Below are 14,303 nucleotides of genomic sequence, written 5' to 3' on the forward strand. Positions count from 1 at the left end.
GACCTTGCTACCACGCACTTCAGAAGGTTATAGCTAGCGATCGTCATTCCTGGGACCCTGTGCGATCAAATTTCTGGCCAACATGTCAGAAGTTGTTTTAAATGAGAGTAACGCTTTAGCTACACCACAAATCTGCCCCATTGTATTAGTCTTTCCAGCTGTTAATTTGTCTTTAGCAAGCCTCCTCTTCTAGACAAAAGTATCCACAAACTTTTCTTATATACAGTTCTATGGAATTCCAGTTGTAGCTGATGTTTACTATGATCTATTGTTGCAGCATTCCTGGAGAAACCTCTGCTTATCTATCAGACTTGTTGCTGGGACTACTACAGAGAAACCAAAAAGACAGGCTCGATTTTGGTAAGTTCTATATTTTCTTTCTATATTTCCACTGATAGAAAAACATAAGCCTAATGGAGAGATACCTACGACAAAACTTAGTGTGAACAGATTGGGTACAGGGAAGAGAAATGATATAGAGGCAATTTTCTATGGCAAAATTTACTTGAGCATAGAACACCACTAAACTATCCATGTCCGTGAGAAGAGTAAAAACAAAAAAGTCTCTTAGAATCAGTTGTTTAAACCAAAACACCATGACTACTTTTATGTGTTTAACTTTCAGCGCATAAAAAGGTAATGTGTCAAATGTATTATAACAGGGCTGTCAGTATACAGTTGAAGATAATGTACTGAGCATGGTGACCAGCAGCCATACCATTAAAATCACTGACCAGGTAAAGTATATAGGGACTCCTGACCACTACTAAAAGCACCACTAGTAGGCATATCAGCCTCTGACTTGGACCATGGATCATTAGAAAAAAGTTTTATTTTACATTATTCAGTCATTGTGTTGCCTTACCGCAGGATGCACTGAGGGAAGAAGGCAAACCAGAGGAAGCCTGATCTTGGCATTTATGTGAATAGACTTGTCATGTATCACTTACCTAAGTATTGTTGCAGACAAAGCATATCTTGGCAGTGCAAATAGAGTTGAGTGAGCTGAATCCAGCGAACCCGGATTCGACCTGAACTTTTGGATTTTTTCAGCTCGGCGAACACTCAAACGATTACCAGTTCAGCTCGCGTGAGCTGGTAAATAGTGCGAAAAACCATAAAGCATGTTTTTTTTGGCGTGGCGTAATAAGCAGGGCACAGTGAGATAGGGAAAGCAGCAGATCACATGACAACCCAGATCTATCAAGTGATTTGTTGCTTACTGTCTCATCGAGCACAAAGGCCAATAGGACACAGCCAAGGACACAGATTAAAAGACACTGATGTCTGGTAAGGGAGTTGGGTCACGGTCAGCCCTTGGAGCTGGATATGAATGCTTGAGAAAAAAACATTTTAGAACAGTGGCACAGTCTGATGTTTATGTACCTAGCTATTTACACTATCCTGCCATGTGGAAATTCTTTACTATGTACTACCAGATGCAGGAAGGCAGGCATGGTGCAGTATCTACAGAGAGAAAGTGAGGCACAGACAGGCTCCAAATGTAGGCATTAGGCCTCTACGTCAGCACCTAAAGTATCACAAAGCCTGAGTAGAAGTATACCTAGCCCACCAATGCCTGCTCTCTGCTGGCTACAGATAACTCTACCTCACCACCGTCTGCTATACGCAGGCTACTGCTAGTAACACCAATCCACCATCACCCTACTTCCAGCCGGGCCTACACGTATACAACCTATCATTCACAATAAAAGGGATAATTTTTGGGAGGCTTGGAAAAATCCATGCCGTCTTCTTCACTTGCTAGACTAAGAACCTTATGCTGCTCCCAAAAATGAGATAATTTTTGGAATGCTTGGAAACATCCATGCTGTCTTCTCCCAACTGTCTAACAGCCAGGCTTCTTCCATAGGCAGCACATTTTCGGGATTTGTCTCATCTGTATTGTGCCCTCCTCCCCCCCCGATCCCATCAGTTATCCATTGGGGAATCCATGTCCTCCAGACAATGGTATTCTCCCTGTCACCCTGTTGTAGTGTGCCTCAATTCCTACTTGGCCAAGTTGTAGATGGCACAAGCCCTCTCATACTATCTTGTGGACTCCTCGGCCTTCTGTCAACAATTGGGGTGTGCCCAGCTAAGGTATTGCTAGTTGCCATTATTTTGCTGAGACAACTTTACCATGCATGCACCGTTTGATATGTGGAGTTTTACCTATAGCCAGGGGTAATACTTTGCCGAAAAAGAGCTTTGCTCCATTTCTGTTGTCTCGGTGAGATTTCCCAGCCAGGCCTGGGCCACCTGGATGGGGCAAAATTCGAATTTATCTCATTTGCTTTTGCAACCACCCTGTGGCCAGCCAGGTATGCTAGCCAAATTCAAATTTGTTGCGTTTGCTTTTGCAACCACCCTGCAGCCAGCCAGGTCTACGCTTACACAACCCAGGCATGTCAGCATCACCAGACCAGGATCCATATAATTTAATTAAAATTTTTATTTTGAAATTAAATTCCTTTTGGAGCAGATGCTGATGGCGATGATGGAAAAATGAGGGCTGAGGAGACTTCACATTTTGATGGCAACAGTACAGATGTTCTCCTTGTGGAGGAGGAGTTGAATGAGGAGATAGTGGGACCTGAGGAGAGGAGGATTTGGAGATTGACTCAATGGAAGAGAGAGGGGGATCTTACTCAAGGCAACACTGATGAGGTATAAAACCAAAATGGGGGAATTTTTTGCACCTTCTGTTAAATTGGATTTATATAAGGAGAAGCTACGCAGCCAGCTTGCCACGGATTTCCAGCAACAAACACCTGCTGAACGAGGGTCCAGTCTCTGCTCTCCACAGAGTCAACGCTCCTCTACCTCTGACAGCACTACCCCTGCAAGAGGCAGGAGCATCAGCAGTAGTGGCAGCATCTTGACGTTTGAGCACATGTTTCTGCATCCTGTATGTTCCCCTGACATCAAAGGGATGTAAACCATCACCTTAACAACCAGGTAGAGGCCTACCTCAGCAGTGCCATTTCTCTGACAGACACCATGAGCCCAGACTCAATGGACCTCTGGCTCACCAGATTAGACCATTGGCCAGAAGTTGCCCAGTTTGCCATGAGTGTTCTGTCTTGTCCACATCAGTCTGCCATCCCATGCTGTACGCTAGTGACATCTGTCCGCCATCTCATGCTGTACGCTAGTGACATCTGTCCGCCATCTCATGCTGTACGCTAGTGACATCAGTCAGTCATCTCATTCTGTACTCTAGTGACATCTGTCCGCCATCTCATGCTGTACGCTAGTGATCTCTGTTCGCCATCTCATGCTCTATGCTAGTGACATCAGTCCGCCATTTTATGCTGTACACTAGTGACATCCGTTCGCCATCTCATGCTCTATGCTAGTGACATCAGTCGGCTATTTCATGCTGTTCACTAGTGACAACTGTCCGCCATCTCATATGCTAGTGACATCTGTTCGCCATCTCATGCTGTACAATAGTAAGTTCAGTTAGCCGCCAGCCCACCACCTTCCTTCCACTACTAGCATGCCATCTCATGCTGTACGCTAGTGACATCAGTCTGCCATCTCTTGCTGTATGCTATTAACATCTGTCAGCTGCCACCTGCTGTAAGCAGGATACTATTAGTAACACCAATCCAATATCACCCTACTTCCAGTTAAGCCTACACATATCAACCCATCATTCCCAGAAAGGGTATTTTTTTTTATTTTCGGCATTTCATACAAGAGCTATTTCTTCTTCAGTCTTCACTATTTTAGAACGCCAATTCTGTTACTACTCTCAAAAAAGTGATAATTTTTGGCACGCTGGGATAAAGCCATGCCGTGTCTTTCCATGCCTCCCTGTGCATATTAACACTGGCAGGCATCTACCACATGTCACCATTGCTGAGCCTTAAATACACTCCTGTCTTAGACATGGATTTAGACCTGTTAGGCAGTGTCAGCCGAACGGATCAATTTTCAAAAGTTTGCTCAACTCTCATTGCAAACATAGTTCACGAATGGTTTGAGGAACATGAAAAAAAGTGTTGATTTGGTCTCCAAAGACTCCAGACCTCAAGCTGATCAATGAAATGTGGGATGTGCTGGAAAACAAGTCCAATACTTTGAAGTCCCACTTCACAACTAAAATGATCTATTGTTATCATATTGATGCTATGTAACACAGGGCAGCTTCAGAGGTCTTAAGAAGTTCATGCCTTAATGGGTCTCAGACATAAGGGGCACGTGCACAAATATTTGGGAGGTGGGTTTAAGACAGGTGTAAAAGACATTATGGCAACAGTGGAATTTGCCTACATTGTAGGTAAAAGTCTGAATGGCAGCAAATATGTGTTCACACATACCTGCAGCATTGTAATAGGGTTGAAACAAAAGAATGTAGGCTATCTGAGACCAAATTTAGTGTGCTATATTGCATTTACATTATTAGTTGTAAATGAACCTTAGTTATACATTTACCATTCATTGCTATTTAAAGTGATTCCTTGGGACATTAATGGCCTGTCCATCAATGTGACATTGCTGAAGGTATGCCTTTCTGGACCCCTATTGATCATTAGCTGCCCCAAACCCCCACAGCTAATAATCCAAGTAATTTTCCAAAAGAAAGTCTGTGTCTTGAATAACCCTGTAATTTTTTAGAGAATCCCTTAATGTTCACATGTTAATATGCAATCTTCTGTTTATACTTCACTTCTGACGTAATTTTAGTGACATTTCAATTAGATGTTTAAATGTAATATTAGGGGGGTACAACCTTGTGTTCCTGTCAGTTTATACATATGTAAAGAGAGGGTTATGGACAGAAGTTCCAGTAACATAGTGTAATGGTGAATGCCCAGAGCACCAACCTTTAGAGTTTACATTAAAGATGTACTCCGGGGAACAAAAACTTATCTCCCATCCTGTGGAGATTGTCAGGGTTCCCGGGCCCCATGATCTCCTGTACAGGGTTCAGTCACTTACCTGTCCTCGGCATGCTCAGGCTCTCACCTTCAGAGACGAGCAGGAACGATGACAAGCTCAGCAAATCACCGGCTGAGATGGGGTCCACAGTTACCTGGAGTAGCCCTTTAAGAGAATGTTACACCCTCTATGGACATTATTATCTGTCCAAATTGTCATCTTTATGTTAAGCACAAAAGGAAATCTAATTCTATAGATTTGTGATCATATTCCATTACACTCCTTTATATTAGCGATCTGCATGATGCACACGCTTGAGAATGATGGAAATAACTAGATTGCTTGTGGTAGTCATCATTGTGAGTGCTATAACATAATCTCTCCTGCCTGTCACCATGGTTGAAGTGGCGACTTGTCATTGTTTTCAATAAGCTGTGTACAGCAAGGTGTTATTGGTGCTTTGCCACACATCCAAGGTTTTAAAATAAAAGCTTTTATCCTCTTGAGAACATTCTGTTCCCAAGGCTTTATTGTCCTATCTGGAGATTCGGGGGTGTTGTAGGCTGATCAGCACAGTCGGTGTCGAAATTCTCTCTGCTGACAACAGAGCTGGCAGCCATGCATACCTTGTCTTGGTTCCTTTTTCTTGGAGTTAATTATTAGTCGGCCTGTAAGTCTGCCAAGATTTGAGGAACCAAATTGTTTATTTACATGTCTGGAAATAGACTTATTCAGCTTGAAAGGAAAAAAATACATTTGCCAATATTGTCTTATGATTTATGAACCACAAAATCTCCAGTAATCTTTCCATAATCCATTCCATTTTCACTGTTTCATTTTATTTATTACATTTTTGAAATGCATTATTTCTCTTCGAGAATAGGTTTTGTTGTTTCGGCTCCCTGTTTTTCTAGCTACAGTAAATCACAAATAGATGTGAAAATGTAAAAAAAAGTTAACTATGTAGTTAACTATCCTATTTATGTCTGTTTAAGAATAGGCTATCCGTGTATGATTGTTGGGGGTCTTACCCTTTTTGACCTTCACCAATCTTCAGACCTAGAGGAGCATCTTGGGCGTGTCAGTGTTTAGTGGTGAAATCCATAGTGAATCCACATCACAATCTGCAGTAAAATCCACAAGTAACAGATGGAGAGCAGAAAAGATATGTCCACAGGATATGCCGTAAATGTTCCATAGATGTAGAACCCACTTATAGGACCTGCATATATCTCCCCTTCAAGCCTGCTTCCAATCGCTGAAGGTGGTTGGGAAGCCAAAAACGGGCTACATTGTTTCCATAATTTCTGCGTTACCAATATAGCGTTAAGAGAGCTAGTGCTACACAGTTTTCTCAATTTCCATTAACTTCTATGGGGATTACGTAAACAGCCCATTTGGCTGTTTTCAGTTTTTTGACCAGTTGGCCACAAGAAAGACAGAGGGCCCTCAATGCTGTACATTTATGACACATCCTGATGATATGTCATAAACATCTAGGTGAGAATACCCCTTTAAAGAGGTTATCCAGGAATAGAAAGACACAGCTAATTTCTTTGTAAAACAGCTCCATGTCTGTCTCCAGGTTGGGTGTGGCATTACAACTTGACTCCATTCATTTCAATGGAACTGAGCTGCAGAACCACACCCAACCTGGAGAAACAAAGTAGCTGTGTTTTTCTATTCCTGGATAACCCCTTTAAGCTCAGCAATGCTAGTAGGCCCAGAAGAGCACAGAATTTTACTAAAGTGGATGATTTCAGAATTCAGAAAAAACCCTTCACATCGTCAAAACAAGTCAAGAAAGGAGGTAGTCATATCATCATTGTCAGAGCCTGCCTTCAAGAGACGCCTACATGAATGTGAATATAGATGAAAACCACATAAAAGGCCAAATATCGCTTTGTTAGACAAAACCTAACATCCATTTTGAAATAAAAGTCTTTTGTCTGATGTATCCAAAATTAACTTGTACCGGAATGATGGTATGAGAACAACATTAGGAAGGAAAGGAAGGGCTTATGAGCTAAATAGACCACATCAGCTGTCAATGGTGGTGGAGGTAGTATTATGGCACATTTTCAGATCTCCTCCAATTTGAAGTCTCAATGAGTCATTTGCATAGAAACATGCTGCTCTATAGCCTCGATTTATCAAACTGTGTGAGAGAAAACCTGAGGAGATTTTTCTACAGCAACCAATCGCAGCTCAACTTTCACTTTACCACACCTCGTTAGCTGAGCTGTTATTGGTTGCTGTGGAAAAATCTCTCCAGTTTTTCTCTTAGGCTTGGTTCACACCACTTTTTTGCAATACAGTTCCCGTATACATTTTCAATTTGAAAATCGTAAAGAACTATATTGAAAACCGTATACATTGACTCTCCATTGAAAACCGTATGCCAAAAGATACATCAGGTTGTGTCTGTTTTGCATCCTGTACGTTTTTTTTTTTTTTTTTTTCCCCGTACCCAAAACCGTAGCCTACCACGGTTTTTGGTCGGGGTGAAAAAACGTATTGAAACATATAAGTTTTTTTTTTTTAACATGGTAGTCAATTGGAACCGTACAGAACTGTATGTGCATACGGTTCCATACGGTTTTCACCATACGGTTTTTGACTTTGCACAGTTTTTTTTTCAATCAAACAAGTGTAACTTTATTCATAATGGAATGAAAAGTTAAAAACTTGTACGTTTTTTTTCTTAAAAAACGGATGCAACCGGGCATCATTTTTCAAACTGTATACAGATCAAAATTTGTATGCACGTTTTGATACAGTTTAGTCAGGTTTTGAGGAATCCGTTTTTTATCAAATACCTGATACGGGAACTGTATTGCAAAAACGTGGTGTGAACCCATCCTTACACAGTTTGATAAATCTCCCTCTATGTATTTTCTTAAAAGGTGTAACTTTTTTGCACTATAATGCACACAAAGCAGCATTGCGTGTGACATTGGTAAAAGTGGCAAAAAAAAAGAAATACTTTGCTGTTTAATGTGTGTCTGTGCTTCTATTTTAATCATGTGTGAAATGAGTAAACGTTGTGGAGAAAGGAATATTTAGCTGTTTTTTAATGTGTGTCTGTGCCAGAACTCCTATTTAATTTTTTTTTGTGCTGAAATGAAGTTCCCCTCTTACAGATGTCAGGACTAGACGTAGATTATGGAGCAGCACTACCTTCAGCAGAGAATGTGCGCTCAGTAATAACATGTTTGTTTTCTTTTTCTACAGAGGGATTTTTCAATCATCCTTTCTTAGATCAGGTTTCTACAGTGAAAAAGTGTAAGTACATACAGAGGTATATCTTCAATGTAAATATTGATGGGACTTTTTTGTGGTTAGCAATATGCCTGCCAGATGTAGTCAAAGCGTAGATTCTCGCAGGTGCTTAAAGGGGTACTCCGGTGGAAAACTTTTTTTTTAAATCAACTGGTGCCAGAAAGTTAAGCAGATTTGTAAATTACTTCTATTTAAAAAAAAATCTTTACCCTTCTAGTACTTTTTAGCAGCTGTATGCTACAGAGGAAATTCTTTTCTTTTTGAAATTCTTTTTTGTCTTGTCCACAGTGCTCTCTGCTGACACCTGATGCCCATATCAGGAACTGTCCAGAGCAGGAGATAATCCTCATAGAAAACCTATCCAGCTCTGGACAGTTCCTGACACGGACAGAGGTGTCAGCAGAGAGCACTGTGGACAAGACAAAAAAGAAATTAAAAAAGAAAATAATTTTCCCTGTAGCATACAGCTGCTAAAAAGTACTGGAAGGGTAAAGACTTTTTAATAGAAGGAATTTACAAATCTGTTTAACTTTCTGGCACCAGTTGATTTAAAAAAAAAAAATATTTTCCACCGTAGTACCCCTTTAAGTTTTATTTCTGCCAGTTATAAATAGAGGGAGGCATTAGATCAGTGTTTCCCAACCAGGGTGCCTCCAGCTGTTGCAAAACTACAACTCCCAGCATGCCCGGACAGCCAAAGGCTGTCCGGGCATGCTGGGAGTTGTAGTTTTGCAACAGCTGGAGGCACCCTGGTTGGGAAACCCTGCATAAGATGCTTACTGAGCTGTTGTAGCTCCACATTCTTCTTTCATCCAGAAGATTGGTCGAGCTGCATATACGCGGGGTTATAGCACCTCTTTCTATTTCATCATTACACTTTCCCCTGTGGGTGTTCACCTAAGTTTGTAGTAAACATAAGAATGTTGTGTAACCAGAATTGGCACAAAAGTGATTGGTGGTTGATGAATTATGCTGATCCTATAGGGGGCAGAATGGTGTCTATAACACTGTATTAGTTGTGACACTTATGCTGCCTAATCTGTGTGCACTGAACAAATTGATATATTGGCCCTTATTTACTAAGAGTGGAGTGTAGGTTTCTTTGTGGGTTTTAATTCCCTACAATTTATTTTCCACGGTATTTACTAAGGTTTCCCTACATTTTCCCCTTTCCCTACACTTTGCTTTTTTTTACACATGTTCTGATCTGTCTGGTTTTCCTCAGCTCAAATCCACCACATTTTATGTGGAAACCTTAGTAAATATGTTGTTTTTTTTTGTGAAAATGTCGGGAACACGCCCCTTTTCGGAGACCACACCCCTTTTCGGGTTTTCTTAGCTAAATGGAGAGTTAGTCGGGGTTTTTTAAATTCTGGTGCAAAATCTGGCGCAGACAGAATTTCTGGCGCAATGCGACAGAATCTGGTGCACAACCCGTAAATGCTAACAGTAAATGCTAACAAATGTAATATTTCATCTTTTGAATAGTTAATAGTAGCAGAGATTCATGGCATCCAAGAATCTGGCTTCTCCTGCTCTTACCCAATGAATAATAGTTCTCCTGGTATACACCCTTATAAAGGGAAAGCTGTCTAGCTGTGATGCTAGACCAGGTGCATACAGAAAAGCCTAGCCATAGCAATTATGTGAGACATTGCAGAGGGTATTCATAAAGAGTGGTGTAGGTGAACGCCTTTTTACCCCATTAATTCATGTGATGGAAACTGTGTACCTGCACCAGATTTATAACATTGGTCAGGGCAAGTGATAAATCTGGTGCTGATCACATTTCTTACTTCAGGACTCCACTTTGTATGGTACCCCTCTATGACTTTTTGTGCAACAAAATGTGCGACTTTTTAATAATGCTGCTTGCAGTCAGTTTTCATGCCAAGTCAGGGCTGATGTACAATTGCACCTAAGTTAGCGCAGTTAAAAGATGCGACAAACTGAAAAGTTGCACATTATAAATTCCCGACGATTGCAATGTATCAACTGAAATCATGACTTGGTATGCTCCTTTTGAAAAACCTTCTAAAGCAAAAGTCGCAATGAAAAGTATCAAAACAGCGTCTGAGACAAACTGTGCGACAAATGTACTCCACAAAAAAGGGTTAAACCAATGATAATTTCCCCCCCATAGTCCTTATTCCTTCTGCATGAATGACTATAAAGCTATTTCTCTCTCATACTTCTAGCCTGCCCTGTCCCAGTGCCTACTTACTCGGGGTCAAGTATTTCAGGCAGCTCCTGTGGCAGCTCACCATCTTGTCGCTTTGCATCTCCTCCTGTAAGTATACAGGAATTTTATTATTCCAAGTTAGAGATGAGCGAACTTCCAGTAATTTGATTTGTCACAAACTTCTCGGCTCGGCAGTTGCTGACTTTAGCCTGCATAAATGAGTTCAGCTTTCAGATGCTCCGGTGGGCTGGAGACTCTCCTAGGACTGTATCCACCTTTTCCAGCCCACCAGAGCACCTGAAAGCTGAACTCATTTATGCAGGCTAAAGTCAGCAACTGCCGAGCCGAGAAGTTCGTGAGGAATCGAATTACTGGAAGTTCGCTCATCTCTACTCCAAGTATTACAGATCTAACTATTATTAGTTTGGTAATTGTAGAACACAATTTACAAACTAATCTTGGCCTAAAAGATTGTGACTCCTGTGTTATAAAGGGGTTATCCAGGAAAAAACTTTTTTTTATATAACTGGCTCCAGAAAGTTCCCAAGACAGACAGGGGTGTCAGCAGAGAGCACTGTTGTCAGACAGAAAAGAACAACTCAACTTCAGCAGCTGATAATTATTGGAAGGATTACGATTGTTTTAATAGAAGTAATTTACAAATCTGTTTAACTTTCTGGAGCCAGTTGATATAATTTTTTTCCTGGAATACCCCTTTAACATTAGTACTATAATACCAAAACCAGTGCATGAAGAATGTAAAGTTTGTGAGATGGGATAGGAAAGGTGAAGGGACTGGTTGATCACTTTGAGAATAAAAATAACCAGTAAATATAACAGTATGGCTGTTTGTCTTGATGGCTTGATGTTAGCTATGTAAATAACAGACAGAAGACATCACTTTTCTTATATCTATACAAGAAATAATTTTATACTACTTTTTATTTATTTATTTATTTATTTATTTATTTTATTTTACACTTCCCAGTCTCTGCCAGATATGCAGCATATCCAAGAAGAGAATCTGTCATCACCCCCATTGGGTCCTCCAAATTATTTACAAATCTCCAAGGACTCAGCCAGCACCAGCAGCAAGAACTCTTCATGCGACACAGATGACTTTGTCCTGGTACCAAGCAATCCCTCATCGGATCATTCATGTAAGGACCTCCAGACATTTACTTCACAGGTCTCTGTGCAGCACAGATTTATGGTGGATAATCCCTGCCAGAATTTAGACATTTTATAGAACCTGTACATGTCAAGGGGAAAAAGGATCCATACTGTTGGATTTCATTATGGCTGGTCCTTTGTTCTCACACAAGATAAGCTGTTGTCAGAGATGTTACTCCCCTGCCGTTCTGCTGACAGCTTTTATTAGTGTATAGGCACTTTAAAGGTGGTCTTCCATTTTCATTAACTGTCGGATGAGCGGATGACCTCCCCATGCATATAAACTCTTGTCACTGCTGAACGTTAATGTGTTCTCTATGGGTAGGGGAAGTACCAGCCAGGCTGCCATTTCTCCCCCAGAACATTCGGGTCTGGAAGTGAAAATCCAACATGCTCGACCCTACTCTCTACCCTTTTCATCCAGTATGAAAAAAAATCTGCTATGTTGCTGGGAACAGGGTAGAAATAAAAATAAACACCTCTATTCTCTTCAGCTTTTGTTCCAGTGACTTCCGGTCCCCTGCTTGTCCTTTCTTGTTGCTACTTCTAGGGCGAGTTTTAACAGCAGGACCTTCCTGCTCAACCAATCACTAACCGAGAAGTGACACAACTGACAATAGTTATTAGCCGAGTAGGCAGGGCCTGCGCCAACGTCCTCGAAGCAGCAACAAATGATCAAAAAGTGCTGGAACAGGATTTCTGGGGAATGGAGGTAGGTGGGTGTGACTTATTTTTTACCCTGTCCACAGCAGCATATCAAATTTTTTGATAATTGAATAGCCTTTTTAATTGTCCTAAATTTCACACATATGTAATAGAAAGTTTGCAAGACAGTAAAGATGAGAAGTTTTTTATATTGTAGAAGACTGCAAGTAAAATAAAGATAGTGCTTGAGCAACATTCCTGTTCTTGTGATAAAATTTGTACCCCTTTTATTGCAGATGATATGCCCACAGTGACAGCTGGGCGCAGGGCATCTAGTGAGTTCCTGATGTGCGGAGGGTAAGTTCTTACCTTTTTTAACCTACTTTATCACTTCGGAAAAGAACCATGTAGAAATTTTTTTTGCAGACAATTAGGAAGATTTAAAGGGGTGCTCCGCCCCTAGACATCTTATCCCCTATCCAAAGGATAGGGGATAAGATGTCTGATCGCAGGGGGTCTCACCGCTGGGGACCCGCACAATATAGCATGCAGCACCCACCTGTATCTGTTGCTTCCGGCAGAGCTGGAGGTTCTGGAACGGAAGATCGTGACATCATGATTCCGCCCCCTCAATGCAAGTCTATGGGAGGGGGCGTGATCGACAGTAATCAGACCCGGAGCGAAAACGCTCCGGGGACTGATTTTAACGGGGTGCAGTGTGCAAGATCACGCGGGTCCCCAGCTGCGGGACCCCCCACATTCAGGCATCTTATCCCCTATCCTTTGGATAGGGGATAAGATGTCTACGCACCAGAGTACCCCTTTAACAGGAAAATTGCTTCCTCATTTTTAAAGTGTACCTGTCATATCACAGAAAAAATAATGCTTATATATGTTACTTACTAGGTAATGCAGATGCTTTGCATGTCTTTTTTATGTGTCTAGCTTCTGTATTTGTGTCACAAATCCATCTGTACTGCTGCTTACTGAAGGAGCATTTCACGGCAAGTACTGAGCCCGCCCTCAGTCACCATGATTTCACTTCCTCCCTGATTCTGCTGTGCTGTGTTGAGTCTCTTCATGCAGCCACTGCAGGCTACTCTGTAGTTCCCCTCTTCTCTGTTTTCATGCTTCAGTCTGACAGACAGGACAAGAGTGAGCACAGAGAAGTGCTAGCCCCATCGTCACTTACTGGACTTACGTTGCAGTCTGTGCTTAGGATAATGATGCAGCCAGACAGAATTACCGTATGTTCTGGATGGAATGGGGACCCCTAGTGGTCTTTTCTAGAAGCCAGGATTTCTACAAAAAAAATAGATAAAAATGTTTTATGAACTATATAGCTCAATGTTTTCCAAAATGTCCAATATATAAATCATTTTATATTTTGATAGTGTTCATTTAAATAGACCTCTGAAAAATAAAAGAAGCAATCTGATTGGTTGCTATGGGCAACTACTTCACTTTTCCTTTACACAGGTTTTAATAAATCTCCACCAATATAACTAAAATAAAGCAGCAGTGTAAAGAATTCAATCTTCATGTAGAAACATGATTTTCAAGATGTTAGTTATCTTATCTGAATACATGCCAGTAATAGCTTAGGGAACCATCTTACATCAACAATAGGAAACAGTTTGTGTAGACTAATACATGGATTTATATGTATCTTTGTGAATTGGTTTATACTTACTTAACTTTACAGGCAGTCTCCCTTAAATATTTCAGGGGGTTCCGGACATGCACAGAAAGCCCCTTGTAGCTTCTCTCGTTGTAGCTCCACTACTGTTACTAATAGGTATGTCCATAATATGACTGTTACAATAAGGAGAAAAAAAATTCTGTGCTATAATGTGAGGCATTCACCAAATATATATATATATATATATATATATATACTGCCAAATACATAAAAAGGGAACCTGACCATACTGTATTTCATTAAGGCCCCTTTCACGCTATAAAGTTGCTCCGTTAAAAGACCCGTTATACACTTCCGTTAGAAAAGCCTTAAAAATGGATGTTAAACGGCCGTTAAAAAATCCCTTTAAAGTCTATGGGATTTTTTGATTATCCGTTAAGACCCGTTATAGCCCATCATGAACAACGGATGTTATTTGTGATGGAA

General features: G+C 40.9%; 1 protein-coding gene across 1 annotated transcript in view; it reads left to right on the top strand.

Annotated features, from left to right (window-relative positions):
• ULK2 (unc-51 like autophagy activating kinase 2) overlaps positions 1–14,303 on the top strand; it is a 126,995-nt gene that overhangs the window by 84,016 nt on the left and 28,676 nt on the right. Inside the window, exons 10-14 of the mRNA XM_056556720.1 lie at positions 278–360; positions 8,128–8,178; positions 10,374–10,465; positions 11,346–11,517; positions 12,472–12,532. Coding sequence (XP_056412695.1) covers positions 278–360; positions 8,128–8,178; positions 10,374–10,465; positions 11,346–11,517; positions 12,472–12,532 — 459 coding nt within the window. The remainder of the gene's footprint in view (positions 1–277; positions 361–8,127; positions 8,179–10,373; positions 10,466–11,345; positions 11,518–12,471; positions 12,533–14,303) is intronic.

This window comes from Hyla sarda, chromosome 2 (assembly GCF_029499605.1).
Source record: "Hyla sarda isolate aHylSar1 chromosome 2, aHylSar1.hap1, whole genome shotgun sequence".
Lineage (NCBI taxonomy): Eukaryota > Metazoa > Chordata > Amphibia > Anura > Hylidae > Hyla > Hyla sarda.